Source organism: Dermochelys coriacea, chromosome 11 (genome assembly GCF_009764565.3).
Source record: "Dermochelys coriacea isolate rDerCor1 chromosome 11, rDerCor1.pri.v4, whole genome shotgun sequence".
NCBI lineage: Eukaryota > Metazoa > Chordata > Testudines > Dermochelyidae > Dermochelys > Dermochelys coriacea.
The window spans coordinates 57,209,416-57,235,815 of record NC_050078.2 but is presented as its reverse complement, the minus strand read 5'-3'; the positions used below and the strand labels follow the sequence as shown (position 1 = coordinate 57,235,815).

Here is a 26,400-nt window from a genome sequence, read left to right as displayed (position 1 = left end):
CCCCAGCACTGCGCTGTCCTCCTTACTCCCTCTTCCCGCAGTGATCCCCCGCCACTGCGCTGACCTGCTTACCCCTCTTCCCGTAATGATCCCCCCCGCCACGCGCGATGACCTGCTTACTCCCTCTTCCCGCAGTGATCCCCCCGCCACTGCGCTGTCCTCCTTACTCCCTCTTCCCGCAGTGATCCCCCGCCACTGCGCTGACCTGCTTACTCCCTCTTCCCGCAATGATCCCCCGCCACTGCGCTGACCTGCTTACTCCCTCTTCCCGCAATGATCCCCCCGCCACTGCGCTGTCCTCCTTACTCCCTCTTCCCGCAGTGATCCCCCGCCACCGCGCTGACCTGCTTACTCCCTCTTCCCGCAATGATCCCCCCGCCACTGCGCTGACCTGCTTACTTCCTCTTCCCGCAATGATCCCCCCCGCCACCGCGCTGTCCTCCTTACTCCCTCTTCCCGCAGTGATCCCCCGCCACTGCGCTGACCTGCTTATTCCCTCTTCCCGCAATGATCCCCCGCCACTGCGCTGTCCTCCTTACTCCCTCTTCCCGCAATGATCCCCCGCCACTGCGCTGACCTGCCCACTCCCTCTTCCCGCAATGATCCCCCCGCCACTGCGCTGACCTGCTTACTCCCTCTTCCCGCAGTGATCCCCCGCCACTGCGCTGACCTGCTTACTCCCTCTTCCCGCAGTGATCCCCCGCCACGCGCTGACCTGCTTACTCCCTCTTCCCGCAATGATCCCCCCGCCACTGCGCTGACCTGCTTACTCCCTCTTCCCGCAGTGATCCCCCGCCACTGCGCTGACCTGCTTACTCCCTCTTCCCGCAGTGATCCCCCGCCACCGCGCTGACCTGCTTACTTCCTCTTTCCGCAATGATCCCCCCCGCCACTGCGCTGACCTGCTTACTCCCTCTTCCCGCAATGATCCCCCCGCCACTGCGCTGACCTGCTTACTCCTTCTTCCCGCAGTGATCCCCAGCCACTGCGCTGACCTGCTTACTCCCTCTTCCCGCAGTGATCCCCCGCCACTGCGCTGACCTGCTTACTCCCTCTTCCCGCAGTGATCCCCCGCCACTGCGCTGACCTGCTTACTCCCTCTTCCCGCAATGATCCCCCGCCACTGCGCTGTCCTCCTTACTCCCTCTTCCCGCAGTGATCCCCCCCGCCACCGCGCTGACCTGCTTACTCCCTCTTCCCGCAATGATCCCCCGCCACTGCGCTGACCTGCTTACTCCCTCTTCCCGCAATGATCCCCCCCGCCACCGCGCTGACCTGCTTACTCCCTCTTCCCGCAGTGATCCCCCCCGCCACTGCGCTGTCCTCCTTACTCCCTCTTCCCGCAGTGATCCCCCCGCCACTGCGCTGACCTGCTTACTCCCCTTTCCCGCAATGATCCCCCCCGCCACCGCGCTGTCCTCCTTACTCCCTCTTCCCGCAGTGATCCCCCGCCACTGCGCTGACCTGCTTACTCCCTCTTCCCGCAATGATCCCCCGCCACTGCGCTGTCCTCCTTACTCCCTCTTCCCGCAATGATCCCCCGCCACTGCGCTGACCTGCTTACTCCCTCTTCCCGCAATGATCCCCCCGCCACTGCGCTGACCTGCTTACTCCCTCTTCCCGCAGTGATCCCCCGCCACTGTGCTGACCTGCTTACTCCCTCTTCCCGCAGTGATCCCCCGCCACTGCGCTGACCTGCTTACTCCCTCTTCCCGCAATGATCCCCCGCCACTGCGCTGTCCTCCTTACTCCCTCTTCCCGCAGTGATCCCCCGCCACTGCGCTGACCTGCTTACTCCCTCTTCCCGCAGTGATCCCCCGCCACTGCGCTGACCTGCTTACTCCCTCTTCCCGCAATGATCCCCCGCCACTGCGCTGTCCTCCTTACTCCCTCTTCCCGCAGTGATCCCCCGCCACTGCGCTGACCTGCTTACTCCCTCTTCCCGCAATGATCCCCCCCGCCACCGCGCTGACCTGCTTACTCCCTCTTCCCGCAGTGATCCCCCCCGCCACTGCGCTGTCCTCCTTACTCCCTCTTCCCGCAATGATCCCCCGCCACTGCGCTGACCTGCTTACTCCCTCTTCCCGCAATGATCCCCCCCGCCACCGCGCTGACCTGCTTACTCCCTCTTCCCGCAGTGATCCCCCCTGCCACTGCGCTGTCCTCCTTACTCCCTCTTCCCGCAGTGATCCCCCGCCACTGCACTGACCTGCTTACTCCCTCTTCCCGCAATGATCCCCCGCCACTGCGCTGACCTGCTTACTCCCTCTTCCCGCAATGATCCCCCCCGCCACCGCGCTGTCCTCCTTACTCCCTCTTCCCGCAGTGATCTCCCGCCACTGCGCTGACCTGCTTACTCCCTCTTCCCGCAATGATCCCCCACCACTGCGCTGTCCTCCTTACTCCCTCTTCCCGCAATGATCCCCCGCCACTGCGCTGACCTGCTTACTCCCTCTTCCCGCAATGATCCCCCGCCACTGCGCTGTCCTCCTTACTCCCTCTTCCCGCAGTGATCCCCCGCCACTGCGCTGACCTGCTTACTCCCTCTTCCCGCAGTGATCCCCCGCCACTGCGCTGACCTGCTTACTCCCTCTTCCCGCAATGATCCCCCCCGCCACCGCGCTGACCTGCTTACTCCCTCTTCCCGCAGTGATCCCCCCCGCCACTGCGCTGTCCTCCTTACTCCCTCTTCCCGCAGTGATCCCCCGCCACTGCGCTGACCTGCTTACTCCCTCTTCCCGCAATGATCCCCCCCGCCACCGCGCTGTCCTCCTTACTCCCTCTTCCCGCAGTGATCCCCCGCCACTGCGCTGACCTGCTTACTCCCTCTTCCCGCAATGATCCCCCACCACTGCGCTGTCCTCCTTACTCCCTCTTCCCGCAGTGATCCCCCGCCACTGCGCTGACCTGCTTACTCCCTCTTCCCGCAATGATCCCCCTGCCACTGCGCTGACCTGCTTACTCCCTCTTCCCGCAGTGATCCCCCGCCACTGCGCTGACCTGCTTACTCCCTCTTCCCGCAGTGATCCCCCGCCACTGCGCTGACCTGCTACTCCCTCTTCCCGCAGTGATCCCCCCGCCACTGCGCTGACCTGCTTACTCCCTCTTCCCGCAATGATCCCCCCGCTACTGCGCTGACCTGCTTACTCCCTCTTCCCGCAGTGATCCCCCGCCACTGCGCTGTCCTCCTTACTCCCTCTTCCCGCAGTGATCCCCCCGCCACTGCGCTGACCTGCTTACTCCCTCTTCCCGCAATGATCCCCCCCGCCACTGCGCTGACCTGCTTACTCCCTCTTCCCGCAGTGATCCCCCCGCCACTGCGCTGACCTGCTTACTCCCTCTTCCCGCAGTGATCCCCCGCCACTGCGCTGACCTGCTTACTCCCTCTTCCCGCAGTGATCCCCCCGCCACTGCGCTGTTCTCCTTACTCCCTCTTCCCGCAATGATCCCCCCCGCCACTGCGCTGACCTGCTTACTCCCTCTTCCCGCAATGATCCCCCCCGCCACTGCGCTGACCTGCTTACTCCCTCTTCCCGCAATGATCCCCCCCGCCACTGCGCTGACCTGCTTACTCCCTCTTCCCGCAATGATCCCCCGCCACTGCGCTGACCTGCTTACTCCCTCTTCCCGCAATGATCCCCCCCGCCACTGCGCTGACCTGCTTACTCCCTCTTCCCGCAATGATCCCCCCCGCTACTGCGCTGACCTGCTTACTCCGTCTTCCCGCAGTGATCCCCCTGCCGCTGCGCTGACCTGCTTACTCCCTCTTCCCGCAGTGATCCCCCCGCCACTGCGCTGACCTGCTTACTCCCTCTTCCCGCAATGATCCCCCCCGCTACTGTGCTGACCTGCTTACTCCCTCTTCCCTCAATGATCCCCCCCACTACTGCGCTGACCTGCTTACTCCTTCTTCCCGCAATGATCCCCCCGCTACTGCGCTGACCTGCTTACTCCCTCTTCCCGCAGTGATCCCCCCGCTACTGCGCTGACCTGCTTACTCCCTCTTCCCGCAGTGATCCCCCGCCACTGTGCTGTCGTCCTTACTCCCTCTTCCCTCAGTGATCCCCCCGCCACTGCGCTGACCTGCTTACTCCCTCTTCCCGCAGTGATCCCCCCGCTACTGCGCTGACCTGCTTACTCCCTCTTCCCGCAGTGATCCCCCCGCCACTGCGCTGACCTGCTTACTCCCTCTTCCCGCAGTGATCCCCCCCGCCACTGCGCTGACCTGCTTACTCCCTCTTCCCGCAGTGATCCCCCCGCTACTGCACTGACCTGCTTACTCCCTCTTCCCGCAATGATCCTCCCGCTACTGCGCTGACCTGGCTCCTTCTCCTACAGCTCTCCAATGTCACCCCCTAATTCTACGGTGGCCTCAACATCTACTTTCCACGGTTACCCTCTGCCTCTGTGTTGACTTCATCTCCCCACCCCTGCACTGATTTCATCCTCCACTCTACAATGATTTCCCTGCTGTTGCAATAACCTACTTCAGTGATCCCTGTGATACCTTGTTATTGCTGCTGCCTCCTCGTGGAACTCATGTGCCTACCACCACTATTGTGGTTACCTCTTGTGCCCCTTGCCATCACCACTTGGCGTTACTCTTGCCCACTGTTACCTTGTTCCCTTCATGTGCTTGCCACAGTTACCATAATGACTGTGTACTTGTCACCCCCGCTATCTCTATATCACTTCAGCCAGGCTTGTATCTCTATCATCATCTCATTTATATCACAACACCCAAATGTGATGAGATTTCAGTGCATAATCAGATGTTGCCATGTTTCATCAGATTTTTTTAAAACAGTAAGTGTACATGATATTTTACAAATGGAATATGATATGTGCCCTACACCTATAAGTTTAGGATAGGCAAGGCAATGGGCAGTAGGAAAGAGTGAGGGGAGTGATTGCTATGAAGAACAAGGTATTAAAGATTCATGGAGAAAGTAGGATTTAAGGAGGGAAGAGGTGCTTGGCTTAGGGTTGTACACGTAGCTCCTCATCCGGCATATATTTATGCATGGGCTTAATTTTACCAGTGTAAATACTCCTAAAATCAATAGTACTGCTTACTGTGGGAAAGTTAAGTACATGCATAAGTCTTTGCAAGATCAGGACCTTAGGGAGTATTCATAAAAAGAAAAGGAGCACTTGTGGCACCTTAGAGACTAACAAATTTATTTGAGCATAAGCTTTTGTGAGCTACAGTTCACTTCACTGGATGCATTCAGTGGAGTATTGTAACTTCTTCCCCTCCACCTGGTAACTCCATACAAGACAAGCCAGAATAAGACCTACAGTGATTGTTTTTTTTTCAAATAGCCTGATAATAGAGGCATAGGATTATACGCAGAATGTGTGCATACTTTTAAACAGAGGAGGGCATTCTTTTACTTCAGTATTTCCCTTATATATGGTTTCAGGCTAGCTTTGTTACTGAAATTTATGCTAATCTAGCATATTTAGGGGGTTTTCTTTTGAACTGGATGGATTTTTTTTATATTTTGGCTTAAGTAAACAGACTGGATTAAATTTTTTGAAATGACTTGTTTTTCCTCTCTGACATTCAGTTAAACACGCATACTTTTTGAGTAACGGAGCAGGTGGTATAACCATATTTGTTGAAGGAGACTTTAACATTAATCTCATTAGTGGAAAGTTGATTGCAGGATGATATTCTCTAGTAAAATGAAAGTGCAGTGTCTGTACTCTGAATTCTTTTAAATCAGGTATTCAAAAGTGATATAATCCTCCTTGCAGCTATTCATATAATTTTAAAATTAGTTTTGAAATGTAAACACAAACTGACATTTTGTTTCAGGGTTGCTGTTCTTACAGCATGTTTAAGGGGCAGAGCTTTCTCTAAAGTCATTATAAAATGTATAACATTATAAACTGCAGAAGCAAGTTTGATGGTAGCTTGGTACAGTTTGCTGCATATGGGAATTCTTATATGAGGGAGGGAGCATGGACAGTTTAAGATTAAATTAAATTATTTTCAGAATTATGCAGGGTATAAACACTGCATATATAATGGAGTGCTGATTTGCAACTTCAGCTATGAATGTTAGCAGGTGGATCCATAGTGAAATTATATATCTAAATACCTGTTAAAGATCATCTCACACAATCAAGATTAAATAGAAATACCATCAATATTAAAATAATTCCACTATAATCCACATATTTAGGGACTTCTGTGGTTTGTTTTATTATAGCAAATATACACAGCAAACTGGATAAGGAATAGTGAGGCATACATCTTTTTCACTATAACTGAACATTGGATTTAGCCTATGCACGGGTGGCATTATCAGTTTAACTTTTTACATAAAAAAAAATTCTGTACTACCTTGCTCTTTGTGTAGTCATTTACACTTGTGGTGTAAAATGCTATTATTCTTATTTTTGCTAGTGTTTTGAATCCACTTTTCACAGGTGTAAAAAAATGGCTACACAGGGTGCTCTTCTGCCCATGAAGAAATCTTTCACATTGGATCTGTTATTGGGATCTTTTATTTTAATGAATCTGCACACAGAAAGACTGAAATAATAATTCTGAGAGATGTTGGCTGCCTTTATTCATCTGAGGGGAGTATTAACTGGGAAATTCATTGATAATTTAAAGGTCACCTTTGATTCTTTTACTGCGATCATTTTAACAGAAAAAGCCAGCTACTATGTATTTGTGGGAAGAGCTTGCATAGAGACTACTATGCTTTTTTGTCCTGCAGCCTGTCCCCTGTTCAGCAGAGTACCTTTCTCACTCTCAAAAAGGAAAAAAAAATATAATGTGAATCTACATTTATGGTTTTGAATTTAAATAAATGTTCATAAATTAATTCTTAATAATTGTGTGAAAAGTTAATAGCAATGGGCTGGAGAGCAGCAATTAACTTTTGAATTTATGCCACTGTTTCATTGATTTATTCTAGTAATGATATCAGAACTGAATGGCAAATAGATTAAAAAGCAAGGCCGCTTTACTATATATATATATAATATATATATATATGTGAATGGGCATCTGCCTGTATGTGTCCAGGCTTGGGAGCCAGAGATACAGAGGAGGGAATGGTGTCTCCCCTAACCCTGTGGAACCCCCTATGCAGGGTTTGGGCTCTAAAGAGTTAGTAGGTTGAGAGGCTGGCTGGGCTCTGACAGACTTTTTCCATAAAAAAATTATGGGGGAAGAGTCTGCAGTAACTTGTGCTGATTTCATAATGCAGAGGAGTAACTTCCTTCATGGAAGTTCCTGCAGATGGAGAAACAGGCTGACAGTATGGCCCGTGGAAACTTTGCTGGCCCAAGGCTAAAACAAGACTCAGGGGCTGCTCAGCAGTGTTGAAGAGGCGCAGATGCAAGATCTGTGTGGATCTCAAGGGCTTATAGGTGGAACCATCAGCCACTTGTACTGGTCTAGGGTGAAAAATCCAGTCCTGTGGTGGAAGAATTGTTTTTTTCACTCTTTATTTTTTCCTTTTGCTATTCTGTCACTTTTAAAAGCTTCTCTAGGTTTGGAAAACTTAGAGTGAAAAACTGAAGAACAAAATCAAACAAAAAAAAACAACCAGAAAAAATGAGGAAAACCCCTAACTACATAACATCATTAATTGGGTTGCGTTCAGTGGAAATCGGTAAATAAAGGGGTAAACAATGTGGGAAATCATTTTATTTTTTGATGTAAAATCAGAACATTTGGAAAAAACTGAAAGTACTTTGCAAGAGTTTTTGGTTTAGAATAAAGGCAATTTTCCATCAAAAAAGTTTTGAATGAAAATTTTTGACCACCAGTTTATTATCATGATTGGATTAAGCGGTGTCAAAGAGGGAGGTGACAAAAGCCCACACGGAAATATAAAAAAGGTGATCTTAACAGAGGTTTAGATGTTGTGAAAAGACATGAAAAACAGTAGGGTCATACGAGCAACAAGAGGGAAATCAGTGAGGGAATGGGCTCAATATCTTAGATATCTATACAGAGTGGTGATATGCTAGGTCACCCCAATTCTAGACTCCTGGAGCCAGCCTTACCCTGGTCTGCTGTGAGAACCCCCCACTCGTGGGCTGTTCACGCACAGCCTTTAGCATGTAAGCTGCACCCAGCTACGTGAGTGAGCACTTTTGGCCAGCCACTGCCTGGATTGTGCAACTGAATGACACTAGGCAATATCTCCAGTCCCAGACGCAACCCTAGGAACCTCTGTCTTGCAGTGTCCAGTTATGCCCGCTGGACGCTGCAAGCTTATATGAGTTCGTCAATTTAACAAAGAAATTGATATGTAGCAGGCTTGTTATCCCAAGGGGAGTCTCTGACATGCTTCAAACCAAATGCACTGTTTCAGGTAGAAAAAACAAACAAATATATTAACTACAAAAGATATATTTTAAGTGATTATAAGTCAAAGCACAAGACAGATTTGGTCAAATGAAATAAAAGCAAAACGCATTCTAAGCTGATTTTTAACACTCAGTGTCCTTACAAACTTAGATAGTTCTCACCACAGGCTGGCTGGTTGCCCTTCAGCAAGGCTCTCTGTTTTGATCAGTGGCTTCAGTCGCTTGGTGGTGGTGTCTGGAGATGGAGATGGAAGAGAGAGAGCATGGCAAGCGTCTCTCCCTTTTATCGTGTTCTTTCTTCCCTCTTGGCTTTGCTCCTCCTTCAGAGTCAGATGAGTATTATCTCATCGTAGTCCCAAACTGACCAAGGGAAGAGAATGGCTCACTTGAGAGTCCAGCAGATCCTTTGTTGCTGCCTAGGCCAATGTCCTTTGTTCCTGTGAGGCTGGGCTGGGTTTGTCCCATACATACCCTGATGAGGTGTGAAACTTCCCCTCTGCTCCTGGAGAGTTTTGCCTGGGCTTGTTTTACGCCATGAGGACACATTTTCAGGCTCATAACTATATACATGAAATTACAACCTATAACATTACTATAACAACAATGCTCAGTGCATCATGAGCCTTCCAAAGACACCTGACATGACAAACTTTGCATTGGATACCATACAATCATAAGGATGAACATGGGGGTGCAGAGTGTTCCCCTGAGGTACAGAGCAACACAGAAGAAAGAATAGGAAGAGGCCAGTATGGCTCCATCAGAAGCTCTTTAATAGCTGGAAAATCAGAAAGGAATCCTACAAAATGTGGAAACATGGACAAATTGCTAAGGAGGAGTACAAAAGAATAGTACAAACATGTAAGAACTAATCAGAAAGGGTAAAACACAAAATGAGCTACACCTAGTAAGGACATCAAAGTCAATAATACATTAGGAGAAAGAGAAGATGAAGGAAAGTGTAGATCAGAGGTGGGCAAACTTCTTGGCCTCAGGGCCACATCGGGGTGACAAAATGGTATGGAGGGCTGGGTAGGGAGGGCTGTACTTCCACAAACAGCTTGGCCCCTGCTCCCTATCCACCCCCTCCCATTTTCCACCCCCTGACTGCCTCCCTCAGAATCCCCAACCCATCCAACTCCCCCTGCTCCTTGTCCCCTGACAACCTCTCCTGGGACCCCCCATCCCTAACTAACCCTCCAGGACCCTACCCCCTATCCAATGTCCCCTGCTCCCTGACTCCTGACTGCCCCTCCACCCCATCCAACTGTCCTCTGATTGCCCCCCGGGACCTCCTGCCCCTTATCGTATCCCCCCTCCCCTCTCCACCTTACCATGCCGCTCAGAGTGGCAAGATAGGTTTCTTGGAAAGCCTGGGAGGTGGGTGGGTGCAAGCTGCGCTGCCCTGCATGGTGGCATGGCACCGGGGTAGGGGCCAGGGGTAGCTTCCCCAGCCAGGAGCTCAGGGACTGGGTAAGACGGTCCTGGCCCGTGGGTCGTAGTTTGCAGACCTCTGGTGTAGATACTTTTTGAGGAAGGAGAGCTTGTAACTGATGACATTGAGAAAACTGAGGTGCTTAATGCCTATTTTGTTTCAGTCTTCACTAAAAAGGTTAATGGTGACTAGATACTCAATGCAATTAATATTAACAACAAAGGGGAAGCAATGCAAGCCAAAATAAGGAAAGAACATATTAAAGAATATTTAGAGAGGTTAGATGTATTCAGGTCAGCAAGGCCTGATGAAATTCATCCTACTGTACTTAAGGAACTAACCTAGCTCAAGCAATCTTGGAACTGGTTGTACTTATCTTTGAGAATTCCTGGAAGAAGGGTGAGGTCCCAGAAGACTGGTGAAGAGCAAACTCAGTATATATCTTTAACAAAGGGAAAAAAAGAGGACCTGGGGAATTATAGACCAGTCAGCCTGACTTTGTTACTATGACATTCCCTAGGGTGAAACCTGAACTGCTGTGTCCCCTTACCTCTCCAGCCTGGAATGCCTTTTACACTCCTTTGCTAGTGAACAGCAAACCTCTCCAGGCTTTGATCACTCACAGCCACCAGCATGCAAAGTCACTCCCAGCTGAGTAGACGAATTCTATGCCCAGCCATCCATGAATAGATACAGAGCTACAACCACTTATCCCTCAGTCCTAGCCTTGCCCCCCAGAAATGTGCATCTTGTACTGTTCAGTAGCCCACTGGACCATAGAAGCTCATAAATTAGTCCATCATTCCAATAAAGTGTAACGAATATATATCAGCCTTGTTGTCTCAAGTGGAGGCTTTCCAAACACTTCAATCCAAATATATTGGTTTAGATAAAACAATAAAGAAATGTATTAACTAGAGAAAGATAGATGTTAAGTAATTTACAAGTGATAAGGCATACAAATCATAGTTGGTTACAAAAGAAAAAAGCTTTCAACAGTCTGTACTGGATGGAAAAAACCTCCAGGCCAGGACCACTCCCCTAGTTCAGTGATGCACCTTTGTCTTTCAAGAAATCTTGTTGCCATGAGTAAGAGATGGGGGAGGAGAGGTGTCTAGAGCAGGGGTGGGAAAACTATGGCCCACTGGTGAATATCCAGTTAATCAGATGATGGTCTTTTAGCACCTAGCTGGCATGCCAGTGTGCTTTTGTCTTCGAGAAAATGGTCTGATAATTTTACCTAGAACTACAGCATATTTCACTAACAATCATGACAACATCTCACAATTTTATATGCAGTGATGTTACACACATTTCAGTAGGACAATAATATTCAGCAGATTTTGCATACAAGGCATACTTTGTACATAATATATCATATCATAAACAGGGGTGAACATGGGGCACAGTGTGTCACAGATACCTGGAAAGATACTGGAACAAATTGTGAAATAATCAATTAGTAAACCCCTGAAGGAATATATGGTTATAAGGAATAGCCAGCATGGATTTGTCAAGAACAAGTCATGCCAAACCAACCTAATTTTCTTCCTTGACAGGATTACTGGTCTAGTGGATGGGGGGAATCAGTAAATGTGAGATGTATCTAGATTTTAGTACGGCTTTTGACACAGTCCTGAATGGCAATTTCATAAGCAGACTAGAGAAATGTGGTCTAGATGAAATTACTGTAAGGTGGGTGCACAACTGGTTGAATGACTATACTCAGAAAGTAGTTATCAGTGGCTCATTGTCAAACTGAAAGGGCATATATAGTGGGGCCCTGTTTGGGTCAGTTCCGGGTCTAGGGCTATTCAATATTTTCATTAATGATTTGGATAATAGAGTGGGGAGTATGCTTATAAGATTTGTAGATAACACCAAGCTGGGAGGGGTTGCCAGGTCTTAGGAGGACATGATTAGAATTCAAAATGACCATGACAAATCAGAGAATTGATCTAAATTCAACAAGATGAAATTCAATAAAGACAAGTAGTGCTTTCTACTTAGAAAGGAAAAATCAAATGCACACCTACAAAATGAAGAATAACTAGCTAAGTGGTAGTACTGCTGAAAAGGATCTGAGGTTATAGTGGATCACAAATTGAATATGAGTCAATGTGATACAGCTGAGAAAAAGGCCAATATACTTCTGGGGTGAATTAACAGGAGTGTTGTATGTAAGACATGGAAACCAATTGTCCCACTCTACTCAGCACTGGTGAAGCCTCAGCTGTAGTACTGCATCCAGTTCGGGGCACTACACTTTAGGAAAGATGTGGACAAATTGGAGAGATTCCAGAGGAAAGCAACAAAAATGATAAAAGGTTTAGAAAACCTGTCCTATGAGGGAAGGTTAAAAAAACTGGGGATGTTTAATCTTGAAAAAAGAAGACTGAGGGAGCATTTCATAAGTTTTCAAATATTGTAAGGGCTGTTATAAAGAGGACAGTGAACAATTGTTCTCCATGTCTGTTGAAGGTAGGACAGATAATAATGAGTTTAATCTGTAGCAAGGGAGATGTAGGTTAGATATTAGGAAAAACTTTCTATGTATAAGGATAGTTAAGCCCTGGATTGTGGAATCCCCATCATTGGAGGTCTTGAAAAACAGGTTGGAAAAACACGTGTGAGGGATGGTCTAGGTTTACTTGGTCCTTCCACAGCACAGGGGGCTGGATTTGATAACTTCTCGAGGCATAGGTGCTGACTCCGTGCTCAGCACCCACCAACAGTCCTGCAAATCAGCTCCTCTCCCTCACCCCCACAGCCCTCCCTCCCACTGGTGGCTCTGCTGATTAGAGCCTCCCACTCCCTCCCAGCATCTCCCTCCTGCCATGATCAGCTGTTCAGTGGTGTGCAGGAGGCATGGGGGAGGAGTGTGGCAGGAAGAGGTGGAGGGAAGGGGCGGGGAGCTTAGGGGAAGGGATGGAGTGGGTGCGAGGCCTGTGGCGAAGCAGGAGTCTATCACTCCTCAGGAACTGTGAAAGTCCGCACCTCTGTTTTGAGGCCCCTTACATTTCTACATTTCTGAGAGTCTGTGATAAACATAAAAGACAGCATAGGGTTGTTTCTGTTATCTTGTGTGCAGAAAGGTATGTTGTGTATATGTTGACAAAATATTAATATGAATGATTGCTGGTATGAAGTGACTCTTTAAGGGTATGTTTACAGTACAGTTGGGAGTGCACTTCCCAGCTCTGGGTAGACAGATGTGCTAGCTCTGCTTGAGCTAGCATGCTAAAAATATACAATGTGGACATTGTGCCATGGGTGGCAATATGGCTTACCACCCAAGCTCAGATACGGGTGGGCTTTGACTCATGTGACTAGCCCGAGTCTCTGCCCATGATGCAGCTAGGATTGCCACCTCTCAGGTACAAAAAAACCAGAATATCTGGGATGATCCTGAGTCCTTAACATTGCACAACTGGCATATACTGAGCACCCTTACATATTTCCTGGGACAGCCAGTAGTGTGTACTGAACACCCTAAAAGATTTCCTGGGACAGCTACCTCAAAAAAGGGACAATTCTGGGAAAACCCAGACAGGTGGTAACCCTAGCTGCTGCAGCCACACTGCTATTTTTAGAGGAGCTAGCACAAGTCTGTCTACCCAGGTTCCCAGCTGTATGTATGCTCCCAGCTACAGTGTAGTCATATCTTTTGAAACCATCATCTACAGAGATTAGAGGAAATGAAGTGAGTATATTTGTGAAAATTATTGGACAGAAAACAAAAACAAAATTATAGTGTAAATCATAAGTTTTAGCATGTTCAGAAGTTTAGTATTATTAGTTTAAATATTTATATAATTTATTTTCTTTTTGTTCTTTTTTGTAGCCAAGACCAACTGGGAAAGGAAAATTATTGAAGACGACCGTAAAATTTTTGCCACAGTTGGCTCAGGTAATATTTTTTTAATTTTTTGTTTTAACAACTTTTTATTTTCAAATGTGCAGCAAAGCATGGGAGATCCCACATAGAAAACTGGACCTCATTGCAATGTATACATTGAAAACAACGAGGTTTTACATATATGTACAAGAAGTATTTGGAAAACAATTAAGCTAGTTAACTTAGATGAGCAGAAAATATTGAAAAGAATAAAAGATACAGATGAAAGCTATAAAATAAATGTTATAGAAAAATTGGAATATAATTCATTCTAATATCTTGAAGTCTCCACAATCTAGCTGTTTTGAGGGGAAAGGCAACATACAAGTAATCCTTCAAACACTTATGTATCTGCTTAAATTTACTACCATGGGAAATTCCATTAAGTGGGACTACTCACTGCAGTGAAGTTAGCACATGTGTTTTTATAGGATTAGGGCCTAAATCTCTTTTCAGGCATGTACATTTGTTGCATTCAATGTAAAGTGACAAACAGTTTTGAGATAAATGTTTGCAAAAACTTCTTCCATATTTCAGTGAAACGGGGACATCTACAGAGCATGAATAATTGGCCGGATTCATCCTTGTATTACTTTAGTTTTATGCCAGTGTTACTTTTCTGAAATTGGCTGTTTTCAGACTCGCTTGAAACTGGAATAATGCACTGGTGAGTCAGGCTCAGTGTTTCTAATTCAAAAGATATCAAGATTTTCAAAATGTCTTGTTAGGAATGGATGTCTCACAATGTTTATTCAGAATTGTTTTCAAGTAGTTAAATGGGAAATATAGCCCAGTCATTTTTTAAAGGTTTCTTCTAATAAAAAGAATATATGTGAAAACTCAATTTAATACTTGCCCCAAAGGGAAAAAATGTGGTCCGTTCCCCAGATGAGTCAAAGCATCATATATGCTTGTGCTAAATGTATGTGATACATTGATATGTGGTAATGTGTATGATACATTTCACAGGATGCACAAAACCATAATGAAAGACAACTGTATACAATTATCAGAAATTCTGGATGTATTAAATATCTGGTGTTGGATCTTTTCAAATGTGTCCAGGAGAATAGAAAAAGAAGGCAAAATTCAGGAAAATCTTTTTAAAGAAAATCTTAAGAGACTAGCAAAACTTAGTCACGTAGCAGTGCTTGGTAATTAAATTAAAGGTAAAAAAGTTTTTTGGAAATTTGGGAATATTTTAAAGTGGTCATTTAAGACAACAAATTAAATATTGGAGGTGATTCTTAATGCAAGTTTCACCATATAATTACTACTATATTAAATGAAATTTTAATCACTTTATCTCTTACATTATTATCTGACATTTTTAACCTTTTGTGTATATTTAATTTTAACATGGAATTTAGGTCATGTTGAGCTTGTTTAAAATAAAACTCTATCACATTTGGATGAAGAAGACCTAATTAAAGGATTTAATTGAGCCCCAACCTCCTGCAAACAAAAACAAAATTTAACTTTTGAACTTGGGGAAAAATCTGGATTCAGACAGATGATGGGTAGAAGAGGCATTTATGGATTAACATTTAACCATGGGTAGGATTTCACAAGAGAGGACATATAAGTTATTTTAATATGCCTGAATAAGAAAGGAAAACTCATAGAGCAAAAAAATTGAGATATATTTGGAAGTTAATTCTGCTTCTGTATATGAAAACTGCCAGATATCTCTGTACAATAGCTCTGATTTAGTCTTTGGCATGTCTTTGTAGACTAAAAAGTTACAAAGATTCAAGATCCTCTCCCTCAATTTTCTGACAGCCTAAAATTGCAAAGGTAGTACAGAATCGTATCTCTGCCTGAGGGGTGCCAATAAGGTATAGGTATGTGTAACAGGGCAGGTTCCTTTCCCATCTTGGAGTTCTTCACAAACTGTCTTGGATACCTCTTCACTGTCAACATCATTTGTGAGTTTTTATTTGTGTTTGCCACCATCACATCCACATGCAGCTCTTCTACCTGGAGCATCCTTCAATCCTCAGCCCTTTCTCCAGGGAAAAGAAAGGGACTCTGGCTAGGAAGATTTCTGTCTCCTTTTTCACTTCCTTCTTGTGCTTTTTAACTACCTTCTCAGCTAATGGGATAATTAACCCCTTAGCTCATCAGCCGACAGTCTGATTAGGTAATTAAGTCGTCTACCCTTCTATCAGGGCTTGTGGGGAATTAGCTATTGGCTGTCGGTTCTCTGTCACAGTATGTTTATGCTATCTGGGAGATGTGATTCCTAGCATGGGTAGACTGATTCGTGCTAGCTCACTCAAGCTGGCATGCTAAAAATAGCAGCGTGGCCATTACAGCACAGGTATTGGCTTGGGCAACCCTCCTGAGTCCAAGCCCATCTTACTCCCTGGCTCCAAGCTTGGGCAGCTAGCCTGAACCACTGCCCATCCTGCAATATCCACAATGCTATTTTTATGGTGCTAACTCAAGGTGAGCTAGTGCATCTGTCGATCTGCACTGGGAATCACATCTCCCAGTTGCAGTGTAAACAGTCACTAATAAGGTTTCTTAATTTTTGAATATTGCTGCCCCTTGAAAAGATAAGGGCAATGCTTTTGAGTAATTGTGAGGGCAGTGTAGTTAAGGCTGAGAAGCCATTTCCTTTACAAACATATTTCCAGGGACATTGGCCTGGGAATAATAATAACAAAAAAATTCTAGGTTGAAGGAGCTGTTTAAATAAGTTACACTTGAGAAGGGTAGTACTGGATTCTTGTAAGCAGTGTGAGATTTGCTAAGCTACTGATGACTGAATATTGTACCTTATGTTATCTTGCCATGGAGTTAGGACCCCCAAAATGGGCAAAAACTAGGAAGGGACACCTTTTCTTTGTGTTAAAAAAACAACAAAACAAAAACATTGAAGGGATCAAGTATCCTGGATCCCAAATACTAATTTTTTTGGCAGCAGCAGTTACATAAATTAATTGTTGATTTCACCTGGGAGAAACTGTTGATATCTACGGTACTCGACCAGAAAAAGATTTTATTAAACCTCTTTCCCCCCTGTTTTCTTACCTTTTGCTTTTTTTTCCATATTGCTCTCATCTTCATAAATGTCTGGGTCTGTCTTAGTAGTAGGTATATACTGTTAACTTACTCCAAAAATTACTAATAATTTATAATAGGCATAAACATAATATGTTATTCTGGGGTTCTGAATGATTATCTCCTGTATTTAAAGAAAAATAGGGAATTTGGTTTATTTTTGTGTTGCTTTGTTACTATGATTGTATGTTATGTGGCTGCTGTTTTCTTTTGTAATGTATTGTGTTTTTAAGTGTGTGTCAAAGACATGTAGCTGTCTCTTGCTATTGTTATTTTATAAAGCTAAAGAATAAAATATTTATTTCAGGTAAGCTCTAAACCACAATGGCAGCAAGCTTCTCCTTCATTTCATCTGAGAAAAGAACAGAAAGATGATGAGCCAGATCAGTTCGTTGTCAAAAATGAGCTTTCGCCTGGTAAGATTACCACTCAGTATTTAATGAACAACAAAAAATTGAGGAAAAAATAGTGTAAAATTGAGTTAATACAATATTATAGAGTTAGGAGAATAGAATTTTATTCCCAGATTGCTGCAGTCTTCCTAAATGATCTCAGGCAAGTCACAATCTTTATATGCCTCATTTTTTTCCTTCGTAAAATGGGTACAATGATACTTACCTATCTTACAAACATGGTGCAGGTAAATGCTTAATGTTTGTAAAGTGCCATAATCGCCTTGGATGACAAATGCTGTAGAAGTGCAAAATATTGTTTATTATTTTATTAGTATTTTAGGGCTGGAAAAGTGACTTGCCTGTTTAGTACAACATTGTTCATTTAATATTTTCTTTATCAGAAAATAAATAGTTCCAGCTGCTAGCATACAATTGTACATTACCGAAAAGCCATTAGTTTAGGAAATGGAATGTTTGACATAACTAGTTTGCCATAACTAGTCGAACAGCAAAGAGAATCCTTATAATATTTGCATATTTTAATATACTTCACTTAAAAGATTGTATTGAGATCTAGTATAAATGAGTTTATACAATGATGTAAATTTCCAAAAGTCAGATTCATTTTTAGTATATCTGAATATTAGAAATCCTTAATTGTAATTCTTCATACTGTTTTTTCTTATCATGTATCCTTTGAACCAGAATATTTGCTTTAAAAATTGAATTTTTAGTGTTGTACAAAATAGTTTAACTTAGTATTTCCAACTTTTCATATTAGTAAATTATGGAACCAGTCTTACTTTTATTGAAGGCAATGGAAGAACTGTTATTGACTTCAGTGGTGCAGAATTGTGGTGTTTGTTTTTTTGTTAATGTAAAAATCAGCACAGTAGTCAGTAAAATGCTGCATATAGTCAATGGATGAAATCCGGGCCCCAATGAGATCAGTGGCGAAACTTCAGTTGACATCAGTGGAGCCAGAATTTCACCCAAAATCTGCAAAAGAAATATAGTTAGAATATAGCTTTACTTTAGCAGTTAACAGAAACGGGATTCTGTATCCATGATAAAAAACAAACAAACCCACAGGTCAAGAATACTTGGACCTATTCACAGGAAATAAAATTAAGAAATATTTTAAAATAGTAACTTTACAGATCTAGAAATAGATTTTATAGAAATATTCTTTAACAGTTTTACAGTACAAGCAGATATTAGTTTTGTTTCATTAATTTTGCTGCAAATGATGTAGGGCATGATCCTGAAGGATGCTGAGAAATCTCAACTTTCATTGAAATAAATGTGAGTTGAGAACTCTCAAAACCTTTAGAAGGTACTCAGCTCATTGCAAGTTTGGGCTCATAGTTTGCAACTTGCATATATATATTTCATGGAAGGAGAATATTTGGAGGAGAGGAATAAGAGACGCAAGATACAGGACTCTGCAGTTAATGAACCAGTTCCTGGAACATCAACTTATAAAGCACGGAGCAGCTATCATCCAAAAAAAGATCGTGAACATTTCAGAAGTACTCTTGTTAACATCATCATGTGAGTTTTCTTGTGTTTGTATAAATGCATTTTTCCTTTTCAAAGGTGAAATGAAATTTTAAAAAATGTTAATATAACAAAAAGTTTAAGATTGCAAGACAATAACAGATTATGTATATGAATGCAAAAAATGACCCCAGTTTAAGAAATAAAAACTACTAGATAAGATGGTGTTCTCTATACTTCTGTTGATTCCTCTAAAATTGGGAGGATATAAGAGTAATTTATGAACTGCGCAGACTGGGACTTAACCATATTATTCTTTTGGGGAACAAAAGGGCAGGTATTAGAATTTGGATTAAGAGTAGATTTAGTAGCTGGAATTTATTAGGTGATCAAAATCTTTAAGATTTGGGTTGGATTCAGCAGGGAATGTGTGATGGATTCAGGCTGCTTATTAGTTTTTCAGAAAGTGCTCGTTCATTTCTATTTGAAATATTGTTTCAAATGTGATAAAATTACACAGAAATGCACATCCTGACATTTTTTATTGCTCATGTGACACTTTTTAAGCATAATTATCAGTTGAGCTCCACTGTAGTTTCATAACTTGGACAGAAAGTTGTGATTGTGGACACTGGTATTATTAAAACAACGAGGAGTCCGGTGGCACCTTAAAGACTAACAGATTTATTTGGGCATAAGCTTTTGTGGGTAAAATACCCACTTCTTCAGATGTATGGAGTGAGATCAAAAGCTTATGCCCAAATAAATCTGTTAGTCTTTAAGGTGCCACCGGACTCCTCATTGTTTTTGTGGATCCAGACTAACATGGCTATCCCTCTGATACTGGTATTATTAAACTGCATTTAGAATATTCCCAGTTGACTAACTGAAGTTACACTTGTTATTTTATAATACAGCAAGGAGTGATATCCTGGAAAATGTCTGTATATCAGCAGTTCGTGAATCTGGAAGATATTTACATTTGTTTTGTCACTTTTATCCTCTAATGAGAAATGATTTTCCAAAAAAAGATAATTGCTAAATTAATTTACTGTAAGGATGTGTCACTATAATTAAAATGGATCTTTAAAATAGTTTAAAGTTATTTTAAGACCATAGTAAGATACCCTGAAGCTTGTGCTACTCCAAAATATTTTCCTTCTTCGGTAAATACATCAACCTTTACAATGCCCTGAAGATGTTTATAAAAAACATGTTTTGTGTTTTGTTTCTTAAATATTTAGCAGTTTGGAGAGAGTTTCTTGGGGCATTGACCATTTTTTTATCTGGCTGCACAGATGCAGAAGTGCCCACAGCATGACTGACAATATTTTATTGCCATAAATGAACCATTATAATATGGTAAACTGTGGAATAAAACTATCCTTCTGATAAACCATTCCCCAAAATGAAAAGAACTGGTTTGCTAAATCCTGTTACTTAACATAATCTGGAAATTTTGTAAACTAAATATATTAAAAATATTAGTTTTTCTAACTGGATATATTCTTCATTATGTGTTCCTGCTGCTAAGATGAGAATGAGATGGACCAGCTGAATACTGGTATGAAAATGTTGACAAATTCAATAAAACAGAAAGCCAGAATCTAATCCCATAGTTTAGCATATAGCAAACAAACAAACAAAAATGTATGGGTTAGAATTTATTAACTGTGTAAATATAAAAAATATTTGACTAGCATAGTGCAATTATAATAACAAAGTTGTGGCAATGTTGGATAATGACGGACATATCTCCTCTTGAGGAGCTTTCTTGTTTTCTTTAATATTGTCAACTGATTGCAATGGATTAATTTAAACAATTTGTTAGAATATATTTAATATTCTCATAATTATAAGACCATTTTTTAACAAACCATGGGTTCGAGTCTGCCAACTTTACTTACATGAATACTCCTTGCTAATATGACTAGTCCCTTGATTTGAAAGAAATTACTAAATAAAGATACCTTAACTGATATTCTAGAAGTATTTCCTGCTTAAATCTTACAATTAGATTTGTTTTCAAAATATGGTCAATAGGCACAACAGTTCCCTATGCACATTAAAGGCAGAATTGAGAACTACACTTGTGAAACATTAAAGAAAAAGTATTTAGTAAACTATTCCATTGTCTGGAAAAATATTTGGGTCCATATAGAATTCTTGATTATACTTATGATTCAGGTCGTGGCAGTCATCATTCTGTTGACCACTGCTGAGATATGATATGGTAGCTTTTAGAGATGGAACAGTTTGTTCTGTACAGTTTGTCTGAAAAACATGTGCATAGTACTGACACAAGGTGGGTGAGGTAATATTTTTTATTGGACCAACTTCTGTTGGTGAGAGATACAGAGCTGTGAAAGCCCAAAAGTTTGTCTCCGTCACCAACATAAGTTGGTCCAATAAAATATATTACCTCTAATATCCTGGGACCAGCATAGCTACAACAACATTGCATAATGCATATTATGTCATTTTTGTTTTGTTAGGCAGCAAGACTTTACTCTGGAACAACCTGTTTTACTAGATGAAACCCAGCCTCCAAGAACGGGTTCTCCTACACCCATAGAGAAAGACATTTTGGTAATTAAGACAGTGTTGTTTGCAATATTATTATAAATAATTGCTTTTTTTCACTGAAATAGTGAGGAGGTGACTAATATTCTGAATTTGTATGGCAGTAGGCACTTTAATTGACATGAGTTTTATTTTGGCAGACAATACAGAGGTTCTATTGTTGATAATTTAGAATCACTTTTTTTTTTTAGCAAAAAGAACAAGGAGTACTTGTGGCACCTTAGAGTCTAACAAATTTATTTGGGCATAAGCTTTCGTGGGCTAAAACCCACTTCATCAGATGCATGCAGTGGAAAATACAGTAGGAATATATATATATATATATATATATATATATATACACACACACACAGAGAACATGAAAAAATGGGGGTTTCCATACCAATTCTAACAAGACTAATCAATTAAGGTAGGCTATTATCAGCAGGAGAAAAAAAACTTTTGTAGTGATAATCAGGATGGCCCAATTCAAATAGTTGACAAGAAGGTGTGAGTATCAGCAGGGGAGAAATTATAATAGGGAAATAGATTTTAGTTTGTGTAATGACACATCCACTCTCAGTCTTTATTCAAGCCTAATTTAACGGTGTCCAGTTTGCAAATTAATTCCAGTTCTGCAGTTTCTCGCTGGAGTCTGTTTTTGAAGTTTTTTTGTTGAAGAATTGCAACTTTTAGGTCTGTAATTGAGTGTCTAGGGAGGTAGAAGTGTTCTCTGACTGGTTTTTGAATGTTATAATTCTTGACATCTGATTTGTGTCCATTTATTCTTTTGCGTAGAAACTGTCCGGTTTGGATGACGTACATGGCAGAGAGGCATTGCTGGCACCTGATAGCATATATCACATTGGTAGATATGCAGGTGAATGAGCCCCTGATGGTGTGGCTGATGTGATTAGGTCCTATAATTGTGTCCCTTGAACAGATATGTGGACAGAGTTGGCAACGGGCTTTGTTGCAAGGATAGGTTCCTGGGTTAGTGTTTTTGTTGTGTGGTGTGTGTTTGCTGGTGAGCTTTTGCTTCAGGTTGGGAGGCTGTCTGTAAGTGAGGACTGGCCTGTCTCCCAAGATCTGTGAGAGTGAGGGATCGTCCTTCAGAGTACGTTGTAGATCCTTGATGAAGTGCTGGAGAGGTTTTAGTTGGGGGCTGAAGGTGACGGCTAGTGGCGTTCTGTTACTTTCTTTATTGGGCCTGTCCTGTACTTAGTGACTTCTGGGTACTCTTCTGGCTCTATAATCTGTTTCTTCACTTCAGCAGGTGGGTATTGTAGTTTTAAGAATGTTTGATAGAGATCTTGTAGGTGTTTGTCTCTGTCTGAGGGATTGGAGAAAATGCGGTTGTATCTTAGAGCTTGGCTGTAGACAATGGATCGTGTGATGTGCTCTGGATGAAGCTGGAGGCATGTAGGTAAGTATAGTGGTCAGTAGGTTTCTGGAATAGGGTGGTGTTTATGTGACCACCGCTTATTAGCACTGTAGTGTCCAGGAAGTGGATCTCTTGTGTGGACTGGTCCAGGCTGAGGTTGATGGTGGGATGGAAATTGTTGAAATCATGGTGGAATTCATCAAGGGCTTCTTTTCTATGGGTCCAGATGATGAAGATGTCATCAATGTAGCGCAAGTAGAGTAGCGGCATTGGGGACGAGAGCTGAGGAAGCATTATTCTAAGTCAGCCATAAAAATGTTGGCATACTGCGGGGCCATGCTCTACATTTAAGTCAATTTTAGTTTGTTCTTTTGTTTTGTTTTCAAGTGGCCATATTCTTTTTGGCAATGAAAGTATATGTATGATGGAAAACCTGCAGGCAGTAGCATGCTGAGAGAGTTGGCCTTCCTTACTGTTTCACTACTAGAAAGTTAAGAAGACACTGCTTTTTAGGTACCCTGACAAATATCTGTGAAGGGCATAAAGGGGAGTTGCTATGGGGGAAATGGGTTTGAGACACAAGTATGTATGTAAGAATGTGCATCTACTCAGACCAAGCAATGTGTTCCTCCCTCAAAAGTTATTCCTACTTTTAGCAGGAATAGAATTCACAAGGGGACTATATTTTGGGTTTGTTTCAGTTAGAAAATATTATATGTCATTTCCGCTTTTGTAACATATGAACGTGCCTATTTGTGGAGAGATTATGCCTCTTTCCTTCCTTTGGCCAGAATTAGGCACTGAGTTATTACTATACCTATTTATATGACTCAAACCATTGACACCCTGTTCTACGTGTTTATAGATCACCTAATTACCATATTACCTAGCTGTTAAAATCTAGATTTTCACAGCAAAGAGTTTTATTATGAACAACTTTGTTATCTGGTGGTTAATTTAGATGATAAATAAAATTTTTTTAATCTGCTAAAACAGATCTTTGTTTTCTTTCTTCTCCCCTTTAATGACTGGCATTTTAAACAGAGTCCAACAGCTTTTTTTTCCCTGTCATGTTGGTAAATTATATTCCTCAGTAACTGTCTCTCAAGCTTTCAGACTAAAAACTAAGCAAATACCGCTATTAAACAAAATACATTAGTGTCTCATTTTGCATACATATTTTAAGTCCTAATAACACAAAGAGTCTTGAAGATACAAAAGAATAAAAATCTAATTAGGCTTCGTCTACACTATGCAGCTTTTAGTGACATGGCTGTGCTGCTAAAAGGCATGCAGTGTAACTACTGTTTGTTGGCAGGCGAGAGCTCTCTCACCGACAAAAAACTTCCACCCCCAATGAGCAATGGTATCTTTGTCGGCAGGAGAATGCTCCTGCTGACAAAGCACTGTTCACACTGTCCCTTTTCCTCGACAAAAGTTTTGTCTTTTGGGGTGTGTGTTTTTTTAACACCTCTGAATGACAAATGTTTTGTTGTTCACTTGCCAGTGTGGACAAAGCCTAAAATTATACTATCTACGTCCCTGTAGAATTTTGATCATTTGAGGGTCCCTTGGGCAGCATATTATCCGCAGTCTATTTGGCAATTCCTTTTGATGTTGGTGGGTGTTCTTCCATCAAATAAATACACTGTGTGGCTGTTTGAGTGCACTTAGTGTAATGTAAAATATCTACTGATGTGTTTTTCAGTCAGTGGAATCATTATACCAAAATTCCTTAGGATGCACTCTAAATTATGTCCTTGAAAGTGTTCTATGATATAATGTTTATAAATGTTCTTAAGAAGTCCTTATTGATGGATCATTAAACCAATGCACTACCACAGAATTTAAGAATGATCAATTTATATACTGTAGGTAACCTCATCTCACTAATGAATAAAACTAAGGAACAAAACACCTGATGTTTGATTAAGCCAACGGACTAAAAATACAGCTGAAGAATTTGAAAAATGGGCACCCAAATGGGCACCCATTTAGGTTCTGAGAACCATCTTTAGGTACCTAAATAAGCAAACTGATTTTCAAAAGTTCTCAGCATTTCTTAAAATTAGGTCATTTTTAAGATACCTGAATATGAATTTAGGAGCTTAACTTTGGGTGTGCATTTTTGAAAGTATGTTTAAAGATAACTTTCCAGTTTTATTTTATAAAATTTCTCAAATTGCACATTTTAAAATTATTTCTGTCCAGCTGGACTTCTTGGGACAGTCTTTTCTATTAGTCTGCATTGATCTGTATTTTCTCCCACTCTGTTCCCCCCCACTTTTCTTCCATTGTGTGGACTTTATTCGTCCCTCTCACAGAATAACCCTTGTGAAGGGAGAAAATGCTTCCAAAATAGACTGACCTTTAAAGGCCATGCTGAAGGGGTGGCGTCATGGGCTTCACACCACACGGGGGCAGAGAATTGATAGGAAAATCTAGGTGTATCCTTACTGATTTTAGGAGCTTCTACAGAGAGGGCTAGCCACTCTGTGCTGCTTCTGGACCTCTGCGAAGGAACAAATTACTGAGGAGCCATTCTACCACTGGTGCCTTTGCCATTTCCACTCCCTGATCCCCTCTCCAAGAAGGATGAAAGTGTAGAGAAGTAGTTAATGTTGCAAGAAGAAGAATTAACTTACATGGATATCCTGAACATCTAACAGTTTGTTAGAGAAGCATACATTGCAGTGGCTGCTTCTCATTCCTGCCGATCTACTGTAAGCCTAAAATGCTTCTTGACACCCCATAGAATTCTAAACCTCTGATTGTACCACAGCGGGGTTTCTGCAGAGTGGGTGGAACATTTGGTGGAACTACCACACCTGTCTTCTACAAATTAGGTCTGTTTTCTGCTCGGATTTCTGCTATTTGCCTTTTAATAGGGCCATGGAGCGGAGTGTATAGCACTTTGTCCTTTGTTCCTGCCTTCACTGCTTAGTATCCCTTTTTCCAGTCTCTCTATAATTATACTTTTACCTCACATCTGCAGCCTGATTAGCTTGTCTGTTTTAAAATTTATTAAAAAAATTAATTTTATCCTGCTTCATGCCCTGAGGTAGTTTTTGTAATTGAAAATAAAACTGACAAGCCTATTGGACTATGAGGAAACTAAGTGTTGGTGAAACCCACATCTGTGGCTTTCCTGTGAAGATTAAAAACTGCATTTTCCTTTTTTGCAGCATGGTGAATGGCTTTGAGTTTCACCAGTGCTTCCCCTTCAGTCTGACGCAGCTGTCTGTTTTATTTTATAGTAGAAAACTATTAATAATTAGTTCCATCAAAGAGCTCCTAATTTACTTAACTTTTTAAAGACAAAATGAAACAACAAGCTAATCAGACCTTACAGATCAACTAGTAAAACCCAAATAAAAAGAAGAAAACATGTACTGGATAGAAAATATATATAATTTTAATCTGTGTTTTTAACAGTTATTTAAAAATCTTTAGGAATTTGTTGCATAAGAATCTTTTAAAACAAATTAATTCAAAATATCACTTTTAAAACGTGCATCTTATTATTATATTTTCTTTACTCATGAGAACATATTAGGAAGTTGATCAGATAGAGGACTCTATCTGCAATTGTCTGATTGATATGTACAGCTGTGGGTTTGTGGGCCCAACAGATGTATATGCTAATTCTGTGAGAATAATGTTGGCACCCACAGTAGAAAATCTAATCCCAAAAATCATCTTTAAACCAAATAAGCAAGCAAATTCAAAGTTAAGGTTTATATTCCATCCCTAACTGCTCTTCCTGTGTCTATACAATTTTCAGCATGTTTGTTATATTGACAAAGGACTGGTT

The 26,400-nt window shown here is 42.2% G+C and overlaps 1 protein-coding gene across 1 annotated transcript in view; it reads left to right on the top strand.

Moving 5' to 3' along the window:
• Positions 1-26,400, top strand: part of DNAH7 (dynein axonemal heavy chain 7) — a 308,475-nt gene that overhangs the window by 3,198 nt on the left and 278,877 nt on the right. Inside the window, exons 2-5 of the mRNA XM_038420958.2 lie at positions 13,623-13,688; positions 17,053-17,161; positions 18,541-18,694; positions 21,136-21,229. Of these exons, the coding sequence (XP_038276886.1) occupies positions 13,623-13,688; positions 17,053-17,161; positions 18,541-18,694; positions 21,136-21,229 (423 nt within the window). The remainder of the gene's footprint in view (positions 1-13,622; positions 13,689-17,052; positions 17,162-18,540; positions 18,695-21,135; positions 21,230-26,400) is intronic.